This window comes from Plectropomus leopardus, chromosome 10 (genome assembly GCF_026936395.1).
Source record: "Plectropomus leopardus strain MGB_pleo_1.0 chromosome 10, ASM2693639v1, whole genome shotgun sequence".
NCBI classification, from domain to species: Eukaryota; Metazoa; Chordata; class Actinopteri; order Perciformes; family Serranidae; genus Plectropomus; species Plectropomus leopardus.
Genome location: NC_142185.1, coordinates 14,729,847 through 14,752,425, shown reverse-complemented (window position 1 = coordinate 14,752,425; position 22,579 = coordinate 14,729,847). Strand labels below are relative to the sequence as shown.

General features: G+C 39.6%; 1 protein-coding gene across 1 annotated transcript in view; it reads right to left on the bottom strand.

The window, feature by feature from the left end:
- Window positions 1-20,370, bottom strand: part of sh3rf3 (SH3 domain containing ring finger 3) — a 125,806-nt gene extending 105,436 nt beyond the window's left edge. Inside the window, exon 1 of the mRNA XM_042494762.2 lies at window positions 19,779-20,370. Within this exon, the coding sequence (XP_042350696.2) occupies window positions 19,779-20,204 (426 nt within the window). The 5' untranslated portion in view covers window positions 20,205-20,370. The remainder of the gene's footprint in view (window positions 1-19,778) is intronic.
- Window positions 20,371-22,579: the final 2,209 nt, after the last annotated feature.

Sequence of the window (22,579 nt, the reverse complement as noted above, 5' to 3'; positions counted from 1 at the left end):
CTTTATTTTTTTTATTTTTTAATCAGCATTCCTAATCAAAAATATCTAAATATTCATTAATTTTTGGAATTTTAACCCTTTAAATGCAAGGCTTTTGTCATGATGTTACTATGTTTTTAGATGAAAAAAAAAACCAAAAAGCACACACACACATACACAAAAATAATTACTATCAATACACTACATGCTATGTAGATTTTTTTTAAAAAAATATTATCACAGACTAGTATATATCAATGATTCGCAACATTGATTTTTATACATTAGTTTTTGTGCAGTGTCAAATATTCACACTCATTCCACACTGTTCATAAGATACGCTTTTTTTAAAATCAGGATATATACACACATATATATATATATATATATATATATATATATACACACATACACACACACACACATATATATATATATATACACACACACACACACACACACACACATATATATATATATATATAATGAACATGCTTTCCTCTCCACTTGCACGTTTGCCATGATGTATCACTGTTTTGCAATACTGTGTATCACAATATCACTTGCCTGTATGGCGTATTGTAGCATTATTGTGAGGAAAGTATTCTATAACATTCTCTCTCTATATAATATACATTATACTGAGGATATTGCTAAGCACAGCCTTCTGGTCGGCATGTCCCTCTCGTTGTCAGGCTATGAGACAAAAGAGTAAAAAAGTTGAAAGATAGATGACAGAGGGGAGAAGAATATGTGAGATTGATTCCAGTTGGGATTTACAATAGAATAATAACTGTGACATCTCTATCTGTCTCCCTGGAAATGAGGTGTGGAGTGGATGATGATGGGCTGAAACTTTCACCACAAACACCTGTAGGCATGCACAAACACACAGACTAGTACAAAGCATATGACTCACACAGGATGGAGTCATTTGCACGCACAAATCCAAACACACACACACACATTTTCACATAAACAGATAAACCCAAACAAAAGAATTCCTCATTATATAAGAAAGGACTGTTATTTCATGTGTTTTGGTCATTTTAGTCAGAGCTGCCTCAAGCTGAACATGAGTCACTACTTAGTCCATGCTAAAAAGCCCGTAAAAACAAACACTACCAGACTAAAGCTCCCAAATTAGTTAATGAAGCTGTGTGTTGTGTTTCATTTCCATCAGTACCCTTTATACAAACTTGAAATTAGTTACTTGACCAACAGTACATAATTAAGCAGTGTAAACAGTGTTACTAGAGTCATTTCCTCAGGTTGAATGACTAAATGGTTCTGCAAATTATCCCACCCTGACAAACTGTGAAGCTGTAGATGTTATTTTCTAAGTGTATTGTAAAGTTTGGCTATTTTGTCACCCACAGCAGCTCACCAATTCAACCTAAGAGAAACAAATTGTTGATATTAGTCATGTGGTAGCACACTTATAATGTCCAAAATTCCTGTAAATGCTCTGCCTGTTATCTGTTTTATACTGTGAATGAGGTATTTTTGCATTTGACACATTTTATTTATTCTCATTTTGTGGTTGTATTGCTTTTGATGTTTTTGGTCCTGATATGTGAATTAATATGTATTGACATCCTGCATCCTGCATCTTGCATTTTCTGTCTGCCACTGGACAACACAGAGACATTGGACTTGCACGTTGGACAGACGTTAAATTCTGTAAAAATGAAATTCAATTTGGCACTATTTTAAATACTTTAGGTTTGGTCTCCATACATCATAACTAAATGTTGTTATAGTATTGCAAGGTGATGTTGGCATTTGACAACACAACATCTGTCGGCATTTAACTTTGTCCTTACACTGAATTTTTAAACCAAATATCAACGTCTAATAATGTTGGTAGCAAAGTGGGTATGATCACAGCAATATGACAATTTCACTAAAATTCATGACAGAATAATATTGAATTTTTGTCCCTTTCTGTGGCATATCTGAGTCCATATTGGAAGTAGAGTTTCACGCTGATGAAAACTGAGTCACCTGCAGCCAACAGTGTTTGCATAAATACTGCCATTTCCCACCATTGGAAAAAGTTGTACTGTACAGGTACGTGCAATGCCTACACTTAACGTAGTTGACTATGAAGTGCTATTAGCAGGTGGATGTGATAAGCACCTTATGCTAACAGCCATCAAAACACACTCTCTCCACACACTGGGCTTCTTTTCAGAGTTCGCCATTAAGAAGCTCCCACATACTGGTATATAGAGGCACTTACAGGCTCCCTGGGAGTATGTCAGGCTGTCTCTGAACATCCCTGGACTTAATAGAAAAAACAGGCTAAACTAGCTGCTTACATAGCAAGAGTGAATTCCTTCTTCAAGCAAAAATTGTTTATATAGTATACCTTAATGTCTAGCCTCTTTGCCTTTTGGCTCCTTCTTTGTATTACTTCTAGTTCGTGTGGTTGAATTTTCCAAGATTACAGTTATTTCTGCTAACTACTGTAATCTTCTGTTGTGCAGCACATTCAAATCACCACATCAGGTGAGATATCTGACTGCAATAACTGTAAACAAACAAGACCATAGCGATGGACACTGGCAGCCTGTACCAGCCTTCGCACTATATACTGCATATCTATACTTAATTAATTATATTTATACTAATTTTTTCAAAAATTTCTGCATTATTTTAACAAATTCCATGGTTGTATTACCTGAAATATCAGGGTGTTAGGGGGGCTTCACTACAACAGAAACATTTTGCCAAACAACCCCTATATCCTTTTCTTTTTCTTTTTTTTTTTTTTTTTAACAAAAGGAGTAGATTGATGTAGTAATGATGTACATATGAGCTCCAGACAGGTCTGTATATGTTACCATGACAACAGGTCTCTGTTGACATGCCTCATCATCTTCTCTCTCACTTTCTTCCTCACTGCTTCTCTCTTTTTGTTTCCTAAAGTGACTCTTATTAGCAAGACAAAAATTGTCATAGGTCAGAGATTAGTGGTTGTACAATATCAAGTACCTGAGAAAACAGCAGTGTGCTTAGTGTCTCTGGACAGAGTCTAGCTTTTCACACTTAAGAGTGGAGGACTGTCCCAGTGTTTCCATTGTTCCCAGTCTAAACAGCACACAGATGGACAGAGGGTGGTATTTGACCTCACTTCGCTCTGCTTACATAATCCCTGTCCTGGAGGGAGAAAACTGCCAGATCCCTCTTATACACACATACATACACACACACACACACACACACGAGACCTCAAGCCAAACATGTGCTACATAACTGCCTCTAGGCTTTTGCATTTTGCTTCTAACTTTCTCTGCACACTCCCTTTCCTTCGAACATACAACCATGACCTGCTACACACCCCTTAAACACACACAGCAACCTCATTCTCAGACCTCAAGTCCAGAACTATAAAGGTTGAGAATTGTTGCTTAAAACATCCAGCAGCCAAAAAACACACACAATGATTTATATGCACATGGTATATAAGAAACACATAGCACATTCATTACTAAGCACACATACAAACCATCCCTAACATCTATATGCCAATTAAAATATGCACACATATGCATAAGCAAAATAGTCATACATACACACAGACACACACACACACACACACACACACACACAGAGAGCGAGAGAGAGAGCCAGGAGTGGATGTTTGGACACAGACGTCACAGTGGAAAGCTGATCACAGTTGTACTGCAGCCATGAACACTGTGGATCAGACTGTGTCCCGAAATAAACTGAAATGTTCTTATCTGACCCCCGAAAATTCATGTGCATGCATGCAGCACACATTTCAAAAGAATATCACATTTATCCTCAGTGGGAGGAAAAACACATTATAACTCCACAACAATATTCCTGTGGTCACAATTTGTTATGAGTCATACTCGTTATTGAATTTATGGTGTCCACATGGAAGTCCGCTAATACTGCAACTTTCTTGTAATATTCGTGCTCCTGCCCGTATTATAGATATTATACATGCTCATTACATGGCTTTGTTGAATACTGAATTCTGATTGGTCAATTACGTCATTCTTAGATCTGTTATTTTTGAATAGCACGTCACTATAATTAAAAGACTGTTGCTATACACACAGCTCTGAGCAAACGACTGTGGCAGAAGCAATATAATAATTTTGAAATCTTTATGTTGTGTCACATTTAGGTCTGTCATGCTTACTACTTTTGTTGGTTTATCACCATCAGAAATGATGGTGATAAACAATATCAGTGTTATTTTGCGACCATTTTATGCCACTGATGTAATGATAATATGATAGCATAATAATACAATTATACTTTTCATAGAGGGATGAACTTCTAATTATTTAGAATGTTTAGACTCTGGAACTGAAATGTAACATCTTTTTAAAGAACGTATTTAACAGCTGTTATAGAAGAGACTGTATATAAATTTATAGTACCATTACAGGAGTAGGCCAATATTACTTATTTTTGGACTTAACACAAAATTCAGCCGACAAAAACAAAACTGAGGGATGCCTCTTATGACTTGAGCCCATTTCCCACAGCACAAAAAAAACAAACAAACAAACAAACAACGGAAATACCTGCTAACATCTGGCCTTTTAATGTAATGGGAAAGGTCATAACCGCCCTTCACACCCGGGTCAAATGACTCTATACCCGCAGGTATATTTCATGTCCGGCTCTGATCGGCATTAATGAAAACACAACACCTTTTTCCGGCTTGTTTGTGATGTTAAGTGTGACACACTAAAAAAGAAAACACACACACACACACACACACACACTTCTTTTTGCTTTAAGTCTACTGAGCCATATACACAACTCTGCTCTACTGACAATGGGAAAAGACATATTTAGCAGGTTTACCCACGTTTAAAAAACCCACAAACACATGCTAATTTTGGTGGAAAATGGGGTATAATAGACAGAGCAAAGCTTCATTATCTGGCAGGTGTGCTTCAGTCATTTACCAGTGATGGACAGCCTGAAAGCTGAGCGGCTTGCTAGTGGATTTATAGAGTGAAGGATAAAGTTGTTGGAGGGTAAAACTACAAACGACTGAGTTTTTGGCTCGCTGCCAGGGGATGGCAAGCTAACTACTATCAGGACTGAACCTCCTCTGCTTCAAAAGTAAAGCTGCAGGCTACCGATAGGCAACACACTGTCATCTTTAAAGAGTTGTTTTATTTTTCTTCGGACTTAAATGATTCAATACCTCTTTGTGTGAAAAAAAATATTAGCTAGCTTTGCTTTTGGACTTTGTTTATGGAGTCTTTGATGCCCTTTTCCACATTAATAAATGTAGTTAAAGTCCAAGACATTCAAACTGCTGAAAAGTGCAATTAACACACATCAAAGAGCAAATTATTGTTAAGTTTATTGGGAAAACAAAAAAAATAACTTTAGGAGGGACTGAACTACCTCAGAAAGTTCATCTAGTCCTATGGGCAAAGTAAAAAAGAGAGGAAAAGAATGATTTCACAAAGATCCATAAACACTGCCGGTCATGAATTGAAGCTGAGAGCTGTGAGAATGAACAGCAGGTCGATGAAGAGGAAGACCTGTATTTGCTGCCATGTTTCCAAATTCTCTTCAGATGTGTGTGTGTATCTGTGTATATGTCTATGAGTGTGTGTGTGTGTATGTACACTGATCTCTCTTCTCTACTCTAGCCAAGACTCTGTTTCCTGCCAAGTCTAAAGTGGGTGGTGGGTGCATTTCAACATCTCTCCATTACAGAGAAAGATGAGGAGGAGGAGTGGAGGTGGAGGATTGAAGAGGCATTTCTGCAACAAGACAGGAAGGAACTGTAACATATTAACACACAGGCATACACACACACACACACACACACACACACACACACACCTGCACTGGCTGACACCTGGAGAAACCACAGTGTGTGTTTCCACGAATCTATTCCCCCAAGAGAACCGTTCCACTTCTTCAAGCACATCACCAGTGGAACCTCATCTGTTATTACAACAGACATTCACATTACGTTGCATGCTGCTGGAGGAGTCAGCAGACTCTCAGCACCAAAGTAAAACTACCTGGAGTCCCAAACTATGAATTGCAACACTTTCCCTGCATTGTAGGAGGCTGTTTAAAGCTGCTTGGGGTAATTTTACACATTGACAGTCCCAGATGGCAGCAGGGGGTAACTCCGGTTTAGTCTGAATGGCGCTGGTTTCATTAGCCAGAAAACATGTAATGTGATGCCAGTGCAGAAGCTGTGACTTTCCCACCAGGAAGTGGCACATGAGCGCCCACCCACGTCGGACAGGACTCTAGATGGGGTACTAATTATGAAGCTGTTGCTTTACACAATGTGAAACTATGCTTCCTCTGTTGTCTGAGAAACTTCGCACTTAAAAATTAAAAATTCAAATTCAAAAACATTTCATGTTTGCCGGTATCAATGGTGACCTTAAACATGGAGCTAATTCTGTTAAGCCTCAACTAGTCGCTTTAAACGAGGAGTGCTGTACATAAAATCTCTTTAACATGAAGCCTTGTTTGAATTTAAATTCTTGTCTCCTTCAGTGTGAGCAAATGTACACGTAATGATACTCCAGCTATTTTGTACAGAAGTGTAATGCATGGAGCTCTGTTTTTCTGAATAATCGAGATAAGTCTTCTAGAAGAGCAGTTTCTACAACAGAGTTTGTGTGATGATTATTAGGAGGCGTGCTGTCTCCATGGTGTGTTATCGAGTGGAGCACGTCATGGCCCTTTATAATCTATGGATATGGATAAAAGATGTTTTTACCCCTTTTTCAACATCACACATTTGGATAAATTAGACATTTGGGAAGACCTATTGTGCTGTTTGTATTCCACACTGGATGCCGATGTTAGTAACAAAAATGTATAACACAAAATGAACATAAATGGAGGGGCCACTATTACTGCAGAAAAATAACAAAACACATGGTTCGTTTTTGGTTATTATAATTTTAACTGAATAAGTTCACAAGTCAAAACTGAGTTTTGAATGGTGCCATCTCAATTTCAACCTTAAAATATGCCACCATTCCTCTGTCTGAAATGTGTTGGCTTTAACAGTGACAAGTGACATATAACCCTCATCTCCATAGTAACAATAGCACCAGGACTGAGGGGGTTAACCCTTAACCTAATGTGTTTGTGCCCATGTGTGTATTTGTGCAACTGGGGGATGGGATTGATGGGATTCCACCCATACACCCGTGGGAATTGCAGTCAAGCTCCAAAGCTTGTTTAGGCTTTAACACCCATTACACATCAACCCCCCCCAAACTAAACAACACACACACACTATCTCATTACACCCTCACTCGAGCTATAAACTGCCCTCGACTGCCACCCTGCCTCCATCCATCAATCCATCATCTGACCCACCTCCTTCCATCTCCAGATCTGTACGAGCAGGATGACAGCAGGGCCAAGGATGAGACTGATGCGAGTTGACATCACCCGGTTTCAAGACAACATGGACACAAGTAGTTAGAGTGATGTTGTTACATTATAATTAAGCATTTTAAAAAGTACATAAAAGCAACATACTAGCTGGTCCGATCATGAATGTATGATTTTGACATGAGTGAACAGGTTTGATCTGCTGCTATTCTTGGCTTATTTTGGCTTTGCTGCATCCATTATATTATCAACATGAGAGCCAAAGCTGTCTTTTGATTCTGATTGAAGATCTGCAGGATTAGCAAGCAACTTTCTTGGCCAACCAGTCAATCAGTCATTTATCTATCACAGGGAAATTTACAAGGTGCAGCTCCAGTGAAATGTGATCCCATCAGCTTTAACTAGTGCAGTGTAATTTAGTCCTTTTTTGTGTCTTCTTAAATTGTTGGCTGTTGGTTTATAATTGTCCATGTTTCTGTATTGTTCTAGTAATCCACGGTTTCTGGTTATGGAATGATTTAAACTCATCACACATCCTGACCCCAAAAAGACGGCTGCATGCTTGCTCCCCCAAATCCAGGCAGCATCACGCTGAAGTCGGCTTTGGACCACAGCAGGAGCAGGACAGCACCTCTCATTGCCACCATCACACCTGTTCTTATTCACCATGAAGCACACATCTCTTCTCCTCTCACCAGAGTCACTGTCAACAGTCAACTAGCTGAATGCTGCTGTCCAGGATTTAGCCAAGTTTCAGTAAATCAAAGTATATTGCAGTGATATCCTGATGAGACACGGATGGTTGTGATGGTTAGATGGATGCGCTTTCAGTTGATGCCCATCTTCTCCATCTTTTCCTCAATGTTTACATTTAAAAACCTCGACTTTGCTAGCTAGCAGAAGTAGCAGGAGGACAGTTTACACACTGCAGAGTTGATTTCTTATCCCAAAAACTGACTGTCAGCAACACGCCACCACTGTCCAAGCACAAAACGCACCACCAAAACTGACATAAGAGCCTAAATTTAGCACAAATTTAGCAGAGCTGACAGAGAGGCAACAGGAAGTGTCTGCACTGTTTTAGTCTTTATATTCCAATTAGTCCAAGATTTACACTACAGAGATTACCAGATTTTTAAATCAGTAAAAGAAAAAACATTTTTTTGCTTTTTTTTACCTCTCTTTATTATATAAAAAACACCGGCTGCCAGTGAATCTATTGAGAATTTTATTTAATTATTCCTATTCATTAAATTTTTCAGCTGTATTTCAATGGGGAGTGAAAATAAATGCATTTATTTTTTCTTTTCAGACTTTTCAGGCAGATAAGAGTAAAAAATTGGAGGAAACATTAACACCGCAAATTTTTGGAATGGAAATGAATTAAACTACAAAATGTTGAATACTGGCTGTGGGCAGCTTCATTGCAAACTGTTCAAAATCCAATTGTGCCTTGTGTCTACTGGGAAAATGTGTAACTGGTAAACAAAAATACAAGCATGGAAAATAGATGAATGCACACTATAAGTCTGTTTACACAATCTCATCCACACACACACAAACACAAACACACACACACACACACACTAAGAGCACAAACAGCACAATTCCCAAGACGCCCCAGAAGGCGCAGAGCATAGTCGTCTAGTTTTAACTACTCCTTAAATGGCAGCGCGTGCGTGTGTGTGTGTGTGTGTGTGGAGGGAAGCTTCATTATGTGGTAACACTGAAATTAAGTTTTCTCCACACGATCATCAGAGAAAAAGTGAGCAGAAGATGAGAAAGAATGAGTAAAGAGCGACAGAGGAAAAAGATGTTTGTGCACATGTGTGTTTACACACACATTGACACACACACACACACACAGATGCTAAGAGAGAGAATTGTGTCCAGAAAGACATTCACAGACTTGAAGATAAATTGTGTTTGCATGTGTGTGTGTGTGTGTGCATGTACAGTGTCAGGCCTTCGTTCAGTATTTATGAAGTGAGGGGGTAATGTGGAGGTAATGACTGAGAGCTTGTTGTTTACCGCCATAGATCGTCGGTTTATAACAGTAATGAATGTGAATGAATGTGCATGCACGTCTGTGTGAGAGCGTGTGTGTGTTTGTGGGTGAGGAGAAACACAGAAAAACGAGGCTATCTTGCACTGTGTTACTGTAAAGGTATGGGAGATATCAATATCAACTATGAATGAATTTAGAGCAAGAATGGGATACTGTTCTTAAAAGACTTTATAGTACAGCGGATAAGCTCCTACAATTGTGAAAATTGTGCATGAAATTTATCACATAGTCAGGGCGTACCATAATGTTTATTTTCAGATGTGGAGGGAGGTCAGATTTGACCTCCGAGGACCGTGAGAGGTCAAATCCCATTCATTTGGTGACACTTTTGAGATCACCAGAATTAAAGAAAAAGCATTTAGGTCAAGGTTCAAGTTCAAAATATGTGAAAAAAAAAATACACATTTTGGGCATTCTTTTGCTAGTACATTGATTTTAGTTTGGAGACCGCATAGGACAAAGGTAGTATTGTGAAACTTTGCTTCCATTTTTACGCTATAGGGATAATAATACAGAACAGACCCCTGGTGCTAGTCTATTTTAATACTATATTAATAATGATGATGATTTTTAATGGACTTTCTAGCCATCTGTCCACTCAAAGAGCCTTTACACTACATGCCATATACACCCATTCACACACATATTCATACACAGGTTGCCGAGGCTACCATCAGGCTTGCTGTTAGGGGGATCAAAGGATACAGATGACTCCGCCCCAAGGCCAAGGAGGGGCCCATGAAAGCCTGAGGGGGGCATGAAAGGTCTATGGTTAACCATTAAGTAGGCTAAAGTACAGCAATTTGTTTACTGATTTATGTCACTGATAATACAATTTACGAATTTACATGATAAATTTATATATATTTTTAAATTAAACTTTAACATTTCATCTGAAACCCTACCCCTGCACTTTCAAATGGTGTGGTCCATCTGACAGTGTAGGTCAGGAGACATACAGAAGTCACAGGCAGAAACAGCCTTTCAGTGGCATGATAGGAGCTGCAATGACTTCTTGGCAAGTAAAAAATCGCATTTTATGCATTGCATTGGCCCTATGAAGTATTTACACAGGTAAAAAAGAACTGGGTGAGTTATAATCTGTCAGATATATCACTATGAATGAAATCAGGTCATTTTGAGGCAGAAAAAACCTTTTAGTGACAAGAAAGGAGCTGCAATCACTTTTTGACAGGTTTTATGTGTTGTATTGGCTCTTCAAAGGTATTTCAAGAGGTAAAAGGAGGTAAAAAGGAACAGAGCAGGTGATATAATGCAGGCTCATAAGGATAATAGCAGATAATACCTTTATTTTTACATTACCCAACCGTAAATCATGATAGATTACTTTCCAATTGTAAAAAAGATGATTTTAGATGTTGAAAATGTCAAGCTTTTCTCAAAAAGTGCACAATTATTGTGGTTATCCACTGCACTGTTAGGCTTGAGGTTAGAATTAGGTTTAGCTTACGCTTAGGCCAATAGACAGAGACAGAGATGGATTGCTACAGGACTATTTCCTTTTTGCAACCCTCCTCCTAATCCTTACACACACAAGTGGGAATGACAGGGTAAAGCAACGATTCACGCTGGAGATGAAAGCAGGTGGCGTCATTGCTACTGTGAGTTGCTGTGGTAACCTCAGGTGTCATCACAGCAACCCCAGGTAAATACAGGTAAAGGAGAAGATCACTGGTTGTGATCATAATGACACACTGCTTTGATGGGAACTGGACAGGTGGGGTCTAACAGCAAATTATAACAGCATTCTCACAGGGCTGCCCAATGAAAGACGAAGATTGAAATCATCAGTGGGAGAACCCTCAGTCAACTGAGATAGCTACAAGCTACTCTTTGGTAGAGACAGCTGCAAATACAATGCAGTGGCACGGAGGGGGAGAGACTCTGCACTATAAGGCTCCGAAATAGGGATGCACGATAATATTGGCACATCATCTGTATCAGCAAATATTGGCTTTAAATTGAAACGGCCAACATGCTTTTTTCTGCTAACATGAAAAACCCATATTTTTTCTTTTATTTACAAAGTGAACATGTACAAAACATCAACCCTAAGTTGAAGATTTTTGTTTTATTTAGCACAATTAATTGATATTATATACATTGAAAAGCATTGTAATTCATGTTTCCATCTGCTGGTGCGCCATCATGATAAGATTATGCATAATATGATGTTAATTCCACTACAGAAAAGGCCTGATAATGGAAATTAGGTGGGGGAAAAAGTGGAATATATGGATATCGGCACTGGTTATCTGCCAAATTAGTTTTTATATATCATCAAATATCCAATATCATGCATCTCTACTCCAAGATAACGTTATCTTCTCTTCTGATAAAGTGTATTTATGCCACAACCTGATGAGGCACTGGGTGTAGATGCGCCAAACACTGACAGTTGGGCATTTTATTTTTTCGGTGGACCCAGAGTTGAAAAATGTTCAGTTTTGGATAAAAATACGGCACTTGTCACTGTAACTTCAGTCATTCAGTCACAGTTGAGGAAGGACAAACATTCTACCCTGAAGACAAACTATAACATCTGACATGTAAAAGTGTTGTGAACAACATCACTGGTAGAGAAATATGTTAATATAGCCTACTCTAAAATATATGTTTCCTCTCATGAACCCACAGAGACCGGCGAGTCTGTCCTCTCTCTTTGCATGCGTCAGCCTTCCCCTTATGCTAAGCAGGTATTCTACCATTGGGCCGACATGTTTACTTCCGCGGATATTCTGTATCGTAGCAACCAGGCGTGATCAAATCGTCTCAGCCAAAAACCCTGCACTTCCACAGTGCTCTCAAACGTTCCCAACTGGGCGTTTCCTGCGGAGTGCTTGGCATTTGCAGCTGGGAAAAATAGCTTTGGTGAACACGGGGACCTTAAAACAATAAAGTATCTTGCTTTTGTTTGATATCTAGTGTTGGCAAAAAAATGTTGTTGCACATTTTCGGTACATCATTAGCTCAAGTAGCTTGTTTGCTACATTACATGAATGCCACCCTAAACTCTGAACATCTGAGTCAAACTTTAAAACTCTGTTTGGCAAAAAAAAAATGAAATCTTCAAATATTTTTACTGAATAGCCAAATCTGATTTGATAGACAAAATACTCAGTTGGGTATAGCACAAGTTTCTGATATGATATGTTGCAGTTTGTTATGATTATTGATTAGTACTACATTGGGTGTCTAACAAGAATGGATTCTGATGTGGCATTTAAATGTCAGAGCTAACTGAGTCTGATCATTGTGGTCTGTATCTGACAAGAACATAATTCTGGGGATTTTTTTCCAGGTTCTTGCTCCCATTTGAACATTAAATAGTTTAAAATATATGATGTTTAATACTTTCAGTTCAGAGCAAAGAATCCTTTCCAAGACACTTCTAAAAATCTTTACTTGACAGATGGATGAATAGATAAATTGGCACATTTTATGAATACCAAGCAAGAGCCTGGGTTAGTCACGGAGGTGTAAAAGAGAGATGACATAATACGCAACTCCCCACTCTCAAGAACAATACTCCCCTATAGAAAAACAAACGTATTGCTCCATTTGTCCAAGGCCATGATTTGGCAAGAAATGTGCAGGATGACATATGGCACAAAGACAGAGCCCCAATTAAAACAGAAACACTCACTTTTGTTATTTTCATAAGCACACTGGAGAACACTAACTTACTTCTACCAAGGCTGCATTATCCTCCAAATTTGTGAAGTCAATAATGTTTTGTTTTTTTTTTAAATCGAACAGATGGATGGATGCAGAAGAAAAAAACAAATGAAAAACAATCACGGCATACATGTGCCACATTTCTGTCTTTCATGTTGGTGCATCACTTGATGAGAAAATAGAGAATCCATGTATCATACAAAGTTGAGAAATACGTTTTATATTATGTTAACTAGGGTTCCAACAGTATGAGTTTTTCATGGTACAATAATCATCTCACAAAATATGGCGGTTTCCTGATATCACAGTATTACAGGCTCATTATTATAAGTTATGACGCTCCTTAAATTAACGTAAACAGAAGGGCTTTTTTTGCTGAACAAATGAGTTATTACTATAACTGAAACCTGAAACCATTTTTTTAAAATGTAAGTATGTGTAAAAAGTCTCTCTTTTCAAAATAGCTCAAATAATGGAGATTCTCTGTCCTGTTGCATTTTTTGGTTGGTTTTTTTTTTTGTTTTTCAATACAGTAGCTAAGTAAAAGTACACTGTATGATAACCGTCAAATGTCATAGAACAGTATACCTTGAAACCGATATACCACAGCAAACGGAGAGCTAACAACAAATAGATAAAGACCTGAAAAAAATAACCTTCAACAACAGTAACAACAACAGCCATGGCTACAGGGGGTGTGCAGTATCAGCTGTTGTGATGTTACTAAAGACCTAATTTTAGGAAAAACTGATTAATTCTCCTGTACAATAAATGACTAGTAGTGTTTTAGTTTCTGCATGAATGTTGTAAGTCTCTGTGTTTTGCTTTTATTTTCTTTGAGTGAATCAGAGTGAGAACTGGATAAAAAACAGAAGTGATCTGCAGCAGTGCAATCATAACAGATACTATTACAACTGTATAATTATACCAAAATATGCCATGACAGAGCCTCATCATGAGTTCAAGCAGCACCATTTGGTTGACTAATTGAGAGACTAAACTGAGACTGGTTTCTGATGAGCGTCTTGTCCTAATTTCCGGAAAACCATTAGAGTTCTCACAAATGTATTCCAGTCCCATTATTCGGTTTACATGACACTGTTACATTGTTAAAACACCTCTTCTGTTTGCATACTGTATGTGTCCTCACACTGCTGTCTGTGAATAGGGGGGAACAAGTGGCGAGTCATCTCTGCAACAGCTGACGTACGAGACTGCAGCTGAGGGACTAGTTAAGGGGTTGCCAGAGTCATCAGCTGCTAACAGTCTCAACATTTCTCCTTTGGGGTAAAAAATCTGCCATATGATACAAGTCACTAAGCACTTGAACACTTGACCTAGAGCCTGTTTTAGCACAGATAATATTACTATTAAAGGGACATATTCCTGCGAGCTATTAAGCAGTGTTAAATTCATTCTAGACAGATAGTTTGCTTGACCAGCAAAATGGCTGTTACTGAGAAGTTGCTTTCCCACAATGCTTGACAAAAAAGGAGAGCCGTCAGCCTTGATTAACTCTTATTGTTTGAAGCAAAAAGTCGGAAACAGAAGCTCAAAGAATGCAAACAGCAAGGATAAAAGCTGACTCAGCATGTCTGCCCCTTCCTTCATTTCCATAGCAACACATTCATTCTCATCTACAACCCTTAATACCAGATGAAGAGCATCTGTTTGACCCGTGCGGCTCCTTCAAGAACTCTGCGTTTGTGTGCGTGTGTGTGTGCGTGTGCGTGTGTGTGTGCGCGTGTGTGTGTGTGTGGCTGTACTGCATTAGTGTCTTACTCAAAGTCAGATTTAACTCCCTTTGCAAGACCCCTGCTTTTCTCTTTGTGTGCAGGGGAATGCACTTCTAAATGCACACACACACAGGCGCGTGCGCACACACACACACACACATATACACACACACACTCAAATACCCCACTGTTAGAGGAGATTAATTCACACTTTCATCACCAAGCCTTGGTCCCGCGGGAGCCTCAAGGAAACTTGGGGCAAAGTGACTGCAGGGGATTGCAGAGGGTAATGGGTTATAGGTGTGTGTGTTTCTGAGTGAGTGAGTGTGTTTGAGTGTGTGTGTGCTCACTGGCAATAAAGGCTAGGTCCACAGTGAAGTGGTCTCCCCATTGGGTCCTAAAACAAACACAGACTGGCCACCACTAAGACATGAGTGTGCACTGTGTATAATTTTGTGTGTATGTGTGTGACTGCGCATGTGGTCACGTGCATATTTCCTCTCTGTAAGGTTAAAACTCCCAGGTCACACTGTTCGCACAACTTCCGAAATGTCTCATTTTTTTATTATGCTATATAAAATTCAAATATCAAAACTGTTCTGGTTGCTTTTCTCTGTTTCATGATGACACTGTAAAGTAAATCCTTTTGGATTTTGAACCTTTGTCGAAATAAAGACATTTCTTAGACTGCTTTCACACCGGCACGTGGTAACTTGTTGCCTCCAGTCATTTCAATGAGAGGATGGCTGCAGAGGAGAAGTGGTTTCCAACAGTGGCAGAAGATTGTTGCTGCAAATGTACAAGTGCACAGATTTTGCTCTGCAGCACTGAGTTCACCATGTTAAACTTCTGGTGGTTGTTGGCCAATAAAATAGCGTGCCACAGAGCAGAAAGAAGACAAGATGAAGGAGATGATAATGTTGGTGTCTGAATACCAATTACGGTACTCATGAGGGCAAAAAACTGGGCCTGGGATAACATTTCTATCAGGGCTGCTCCCTGAGAGTCAGAAATTCAAATCATCAGTCTGAGACAGCAGTAGACTGAGATAGCTTCAAGTCAAGTAGTCGTTATTTTTGCTCTGTGTTTTTGCCAGTCAGTGTGCTGTGCAGTGTGTTTCTGGGGACGAGTTGGTCCCCAGACTTTGCTGTGAAGTGAGTGCCCTTGACTGTCACACTACTCTTTATTAGAGGCTGCAGCCAGAGCGATGTAGCAGCACATATGGAATACACACTCTGCACTTTAAGGCTCCAGGATAACATTATCATTTCTCTTCTGCTTAGAAGTGAATAATTTACAGCTCACAGCAACTTAATATGATATACTCTCTGGCTTTTGTATGATATCTAGTGTCAGCAAAATAAATTGTTGCATATTGCCATTCTGTCATTAGCGCCATTAGCTTTTTAACTGTATTACATGAATGCCACTGTCACACTGAACATCCTGCTCCATTCAATCTGTAAAATTTGATATAGAAAAAAAACAAATGAAGCGCTGAATATTCCTATTTAATGGACGAATCTCATTCGACTGACATAATTCTGAGCACAGTAAAGCTCTAGTTTCTATTAAACTGGTAACTTGTCTAATTATGTGGAAATCAAATTGTCTTGCTACAGCATACAGCTAGAAGCTAGCTTGCACTTCACTTGTTCACCTATGCACCTGCCTGTCATTGCAGCTGTGGACCCTGGCAGCAGCAGACGCTTTCAAAAATGCATAGCTTTTTGGGGGACGCCCAAAAGGTTGGCTGTTGTTAGGGTGGTTACTACTCAGAGGTGGGAAAACAGTTTAAGGTTCTATAGCAAGGTGCAAAATTTACTTTTTTGCCCACTGGTCAAATGGCTTGCCAGGGAGGTACAGTGGGTCGTCTACGAATCAGAAACTAGATAGTTCGTCCTCAGCTCTTTTAGTTTGCATTTCAAAGTGTCCTTGGACAAGACACTGAACCCCAAATTGTTCCTGAAGGCTGTGCCATCGGCGTGTGAATGTGTGTCTGAATGAGAATTAGATTAGATCCTGATGAGCAGATTGGTACGTTGCAAGGCAGCCTCAATTATCAGTGTAAAAATGTGTGTGTGAAAGGGTGAATGTAGCATGGAGTGTCAAGCTCTTTAAGTGGTGGCAAGACTAGAAAAGCGCTACATCAATGCAAGGTGAGAAAATCTACCAGCAACTTACATATTTTAGGAGCATTTGGCTTATGAACAGTGCTAATTTTGTATCTTGTTCTATCGTTTATGATACGCATTTGTCTAAAAATAAGACAAATCCTATATTGCAGCATGTCCTTTTCATATATGTGCTTCTTTTCTTCATGTACAAAACTGCCCTGTAGGGACCGCTAAAGTTTATTGAGTGAATTGAAATGGAGTGTTAAGTCTTAGTGGAAATGTCACTGAGGGTTTGGATTCCTGTTCATCGCCATGAATGAGTGACTGCTCGCTGCTGCTGCACTTCATCACACCAAAGCGCTCCACTGCTTCAATCAATGGCTTGCTTTGCCTGATAATTCTTGTCGCGCAGAGCAGGGGGGTGTGTGAAAGCTGACGGCAAAGCCTTTGTTAGCCTGACTGTTCATTGCATCCCTCTAGTTGGGGACATCGCTGAAGTCAGAGAGAAAAGCTGCTGAGGGCAAGCATGAATACACCTGCCTATGACCACCCTTGTGCACTCCAACTCTGAGAGATCTACGTTTATGAGAAGGCACACAACACAAGCTCACATTAGACAAATAAAGTATATCCACTTCAACAGGTTACAACATGAAGTACTGACGTTGGAAATAATGTCTTTCTTTGAGGAAAAGCAGGCCATGAAGTGAAGTCATAGCTAATGTTTCTTCTTTTCTATTTCATATGAATCCAGTTTTTCTTTATCTATACTGCTGCTTATATTTTTGTTTCATGTGATTATGTATTGATTATTTGGAGATTTCTTAGCTGCTATTAGATACCATTTTGACATTTAACAGAATATCCCTCTATGTTTATGAACCATCTGTCTATGCACCTGTCTACTAGATGTAAAATAAGCAACGCCTGTTTAACATTACAGCCTGAGCAAACTGGCTTCATTTCTTACATAAACACTGGAATGAGGCAATGAGCGACGGAAGAGGAGATCCAAATATTAGCAAAAAGTATGAGAAAATTTCCTGAATGTTTGTAAGTGAAAGTTAAAACCAAACAAGACAAACTAGGCCTATGCAGTGTAACATAATTTAATTATGTAATAATGATAATTATAATATAGTTTTTCCCTGGCTTTTAAAAATAATAATTTTGTAGATTGACTAATTTCTTGCAATTTGTGGAACATTTCTTAACAAGTTGCTCAATGTCATTTTTCCTTCGCAAAGAATGGACCCAGGGCTCAAAGGTTTAAATACTTCTGAAAGGCACCTGAAAGCAGCACAAGAAATGTGATTACACGTCATGTTTAAAAAGGGTTATTGCACTGAAAAAAACACATTTGAAAATGAATCTTACTGAGAATTTCAAAATAAAAGTTAACTGCAGCCCTAAATTTTGCACATCATAATACCAAAGCTTCTAGGAAATGAATCTGCAATAAAATATTTCCATCTCAAGACAACAGCCTGACGTTTCTCAAGATTTGTGTGCAAGATCTTAGATTCCAATTGGAGGCAGATGACAACCAACATCTCTCGCAGTGCAGTGCTGATGCTATCACATTTTCATTCTAATTGCCAGCCACATTCTTCAACATGTCTCACATCACAGCCACGCGACAATGCATAGGATGCACCGCATAGCAAGTAAACAAAGCTCTCCGTCCAATGAAACCTCACACTGGTTATGAAACCTCACACTGCTGCAGCCTGTGGGCAACTGGGCTTCACCAGGACTACAGCAGCCACAGTATAATAGACAGGTGACCCTCTCAGGCTGTCTCACTTCCTCTCCCGCTCAGTTTAATTTAACCTCAGTGGCAACACAGGAGAGACACCCTCATTATGATACCAACGTATTGTCATATCAGGGAATATCACAGGCACAACTGGTGATAACTCAGCAAAACAATCAAAAGCAGGGTTACAAAATGTGAGCGCTTTCCTTAATTGATTGTTGGTAAAATTAAGAACAGATTAATCAATTAATCATATGAAAAAAATATTATTTCCATTTCAAACGATACCAAATGCGTGTTATTGCTCAATCAAAGCTCACAGCAACGTACTGAATATACTTTGGCAGCATTGCAAACACTATTCATGAAACAATCAAATTTCACATGTTAGATTAAAATCTTAAAGACCAATTAATCGAGCATCGATTAATTGTTATCATCCCTAATCCATAGACAACAATATAAATATGTCAATAGATATCAGTGCCATCAGCTTCAGCGACTGCTGTTAGGGAAAAGCTTTTCTCATTCTCTATTTCCATGTCCCATAACATGGTCTCTCAAGTTTGCTCCCCAATTATCAAACAATCTATGCAACAATCAATCTCACTGTGTGAATATTCAGAGCATATGGTGTATGGATTTGTATCTATATAACCGTACAGCAGCTGAATATCTGTGCAGCTGAATATCTGTGCAGGCAGCATGCTGAACACACTGTCCCCAATTTTCAGCAAACATCAGAGATAAACATTTGGGAATTTGGAAATTGTCCCCAAAATCTTCTTCAACCAAAATTTGCTGCCAATAGGTTGCAGGGCAGCAGGGCAGCAGTGCAGTGGGGAGCAATATTAAAGTTGTTGTGTTTGATGAATTAAAAAGGGGATCCTAACTGTTTGCAAAAGTCGTTTTTTTAAAGAAGTGTGCTTTGTGAATAAACAAGGATTCATAAAACAGGGAAACATCTGCACATTGTTTGCTTGTTTCTGAAAAGACAGACACATATGGATGGTGGGAGAGTAACCAACCTTAACAGGGGAGCTCCTGATGGCTACTGGCAGCTCTCTGATCGCACTGCCCGGGGGAGAAGCGGATATCCCGGCTGCGTACCCCTGCAGCGAGCCCCCGGGTAGGGACTGCCTGCCGCCTGCTCCTCCTCCTCCTCCTCCTCCACCTCCGCTCCCTCGCTGGGGCCGCTGCTTAATGCCGTCCAGGAGGCGAACCAGAAGGATGTTAGCCGGCAGGTCGTCCACCCCGCAGTCCACCAGGATGCGGCACTCCGGGCAGCGGAGCTCGTTCCGGGAGCTGACAATGTTTTCCAGGCAGCGGCGGCAGAAGGTGTGCTGGCACGGCAGCACCTTGGCCGTGGTGTCCAGGCGCTCCAGGCACACCGAGCACTCCAGCAGATCCAGCAGAGACGAAGACTCGTCCATGTCGGCGGAGAGGGTGAGCATCTGGGCTTCAGTGTCCGTGGGGACGCCGCGGCGACTGGTTCGTGTACCGTAGAAATGAACCGGGGGCGCAGAACATTCTGGGAGGCGGACCGGCGGGAAGCAGCCAACGGACGCCCCGCGACAGAGTCCCCCGCGTGCCGAACAGTTACCTCTGTGTTGTGACTGTTCACCGTACCTCCTCTCTCTGTCTCCCTCAACGTGTTTCTGTTTCTCGCTTCCTCTCCCTGTGTCTCCCCCTCTCTTCAGCAGCTGTGCAGAAAGCGGTGAGGTCACGCTCTCATCATCATCATCCGCGCGCCGATCAGAATTGCGGCGCGCGCTCACGCACTATAGACTTGGAGAAAGAGAGAGAGAGGACGAGAGGGAGAGAGAGACAGGCACCCGCTCGGTTGTTACCAGCCAGGTTACACAAACTGGTTAAAAAAGAAACGCACATTTGTAACAATCCTGAGAGGCCACTGAAGGGTTTTCTGTCATCTCACCTGCACATAAAGACAAGCTGCAGTCATAAACTTAATGAAATCCTTAGCTAAGGCGTGCTGTATTTTCAATGACGATATGACGATATGAAGACACCGTTTTTGACAGTGTAATCCAAGTTTTAACAAAATGAAACAATTGTGCTTAATATTTTTAGACATAATTTCCAAAAATGTTTAAGGTTGTGTAGCTTGATTTTAATTGACATATATCAAACTTAAAACTGTCTTAAACTGAATTTATGTGGTGTCTTAACGTGTGATACCCACTTGACAGGCTTACGCATCCCTTTCACTACCGCAAGAACTACATCCAACTGAAAAACAAGGCTTGGGGGGGGATAAATGATTTCTGGCGACGCCTGGTGGACATCAACTGTTCCTTTTGTTTTTCTGGTTTGGAACTATTTAAATCTCCAAAAATATGTCTTGCATTTTTAATTAAAGTTATCTCTTTCTATTATATAAACCATAAAGGCACAAAATTAGTATTCCTATATCGCAGGTATGTCAAACTTGTAGTTTAGGGGCCACATACAGCCCAATTTGATTCAGGTGGGCCAACCAGTAAAACATCAGATATTTTATAGTTTAACATAGTTTGATATAGTAAAATACTTGATTTTCATTCTGAAAATAGTATGAAATGTCCTAAATGCAAATATTTCAGTTATTGTCAGCAATTATGGAGAAATGTTTTTTCACGGTGCCTCGAATTTTTAGATATGAGGTCATTTCAGGATATAAATGTGAGGATTTTACTTTGGGATATATTTTTTTAATGTTTACAAAAAAATGTTTTTTGTTTTTTTTGTATCTGTTTGTAGTCAGAGATATCATCAACTGAAATGTACCAGTTTATGTCAGGAATTATCTTTGATTTTGTTGTTTTTCAGCAGCCCCAAAAAATCAAAGAATAAAGACATTCCCGTGGGACATACTATATGTTGGACACCCCTACTATATAGGATCACTGGAGTCAAGTGAGACCATATTAAACAAAATGTATCATTATAAAGTATCATCAGGCACAGTGTAACATGGGTTCGGGATTTTATTGAATAATTACTTTCAGTGGTGGGTTGCAAAAAACTGTACATCCTGTTTACACATACAATATTAGTAGGCGTAGATAATATATATATAGATGACAGGCAGGACAATTTTCAATTTAACCAAAGGGGCTGTTAGTTATTCTAAGATAAAGGTAAAGACCTCTGCATAAATACGACCATGCACACACTTAAAGGATAAGGGTGTGTGTGTGTGTGTGTGTGTGTGTGTGTTTTGTTTCTCAGCCGTGACTGCAGGCTTGCTTTGCCTGTCCACCTGTTCAGACCTGCTCTGCTCTCACATTCAGCCCTAAAGGCGTAGGGAGTGATTGAGCCAAATGTTTGTGTGGGTTTTTGTGTGTGTGTGTGTGTGTGTGTGTGTGTGTGTGTGTGTGTGTGTGTGTGTGTGTGTCACACAGTGACGCCTTCCTGGGTGAGGGGTGGGCCCACTATTTACCACCCACGATGAAAAGCAGTGGGTTGACTGTTTAGGCATACGATGAGAAAGAGGGCGGGTGTGTGTCTGCAGCCTACAGCATGTACATTGATTACTCAGATCCTGAAAATGTTGTAGGCTGAAATTCATTTCATGACAAAGTCCCTGAGTACACGTATTGCAGAGGTCTTGTTATTTTATTCATAAATGACAATAGTTTTATATTTAGACACAAATACTCATTCTGTATATAAATATTTGATCAAATATTTTATATTAGATCAGACGCCATGTAACATAGACAGTAAATGATTGTTATGACAATAGGTCATCGTTATTGTTTAGAAAGTGCTGCTGATGCGTATGTTTTATGTCACGCTAGAGGCCGATGCTGTTGTGTTAAAAGTC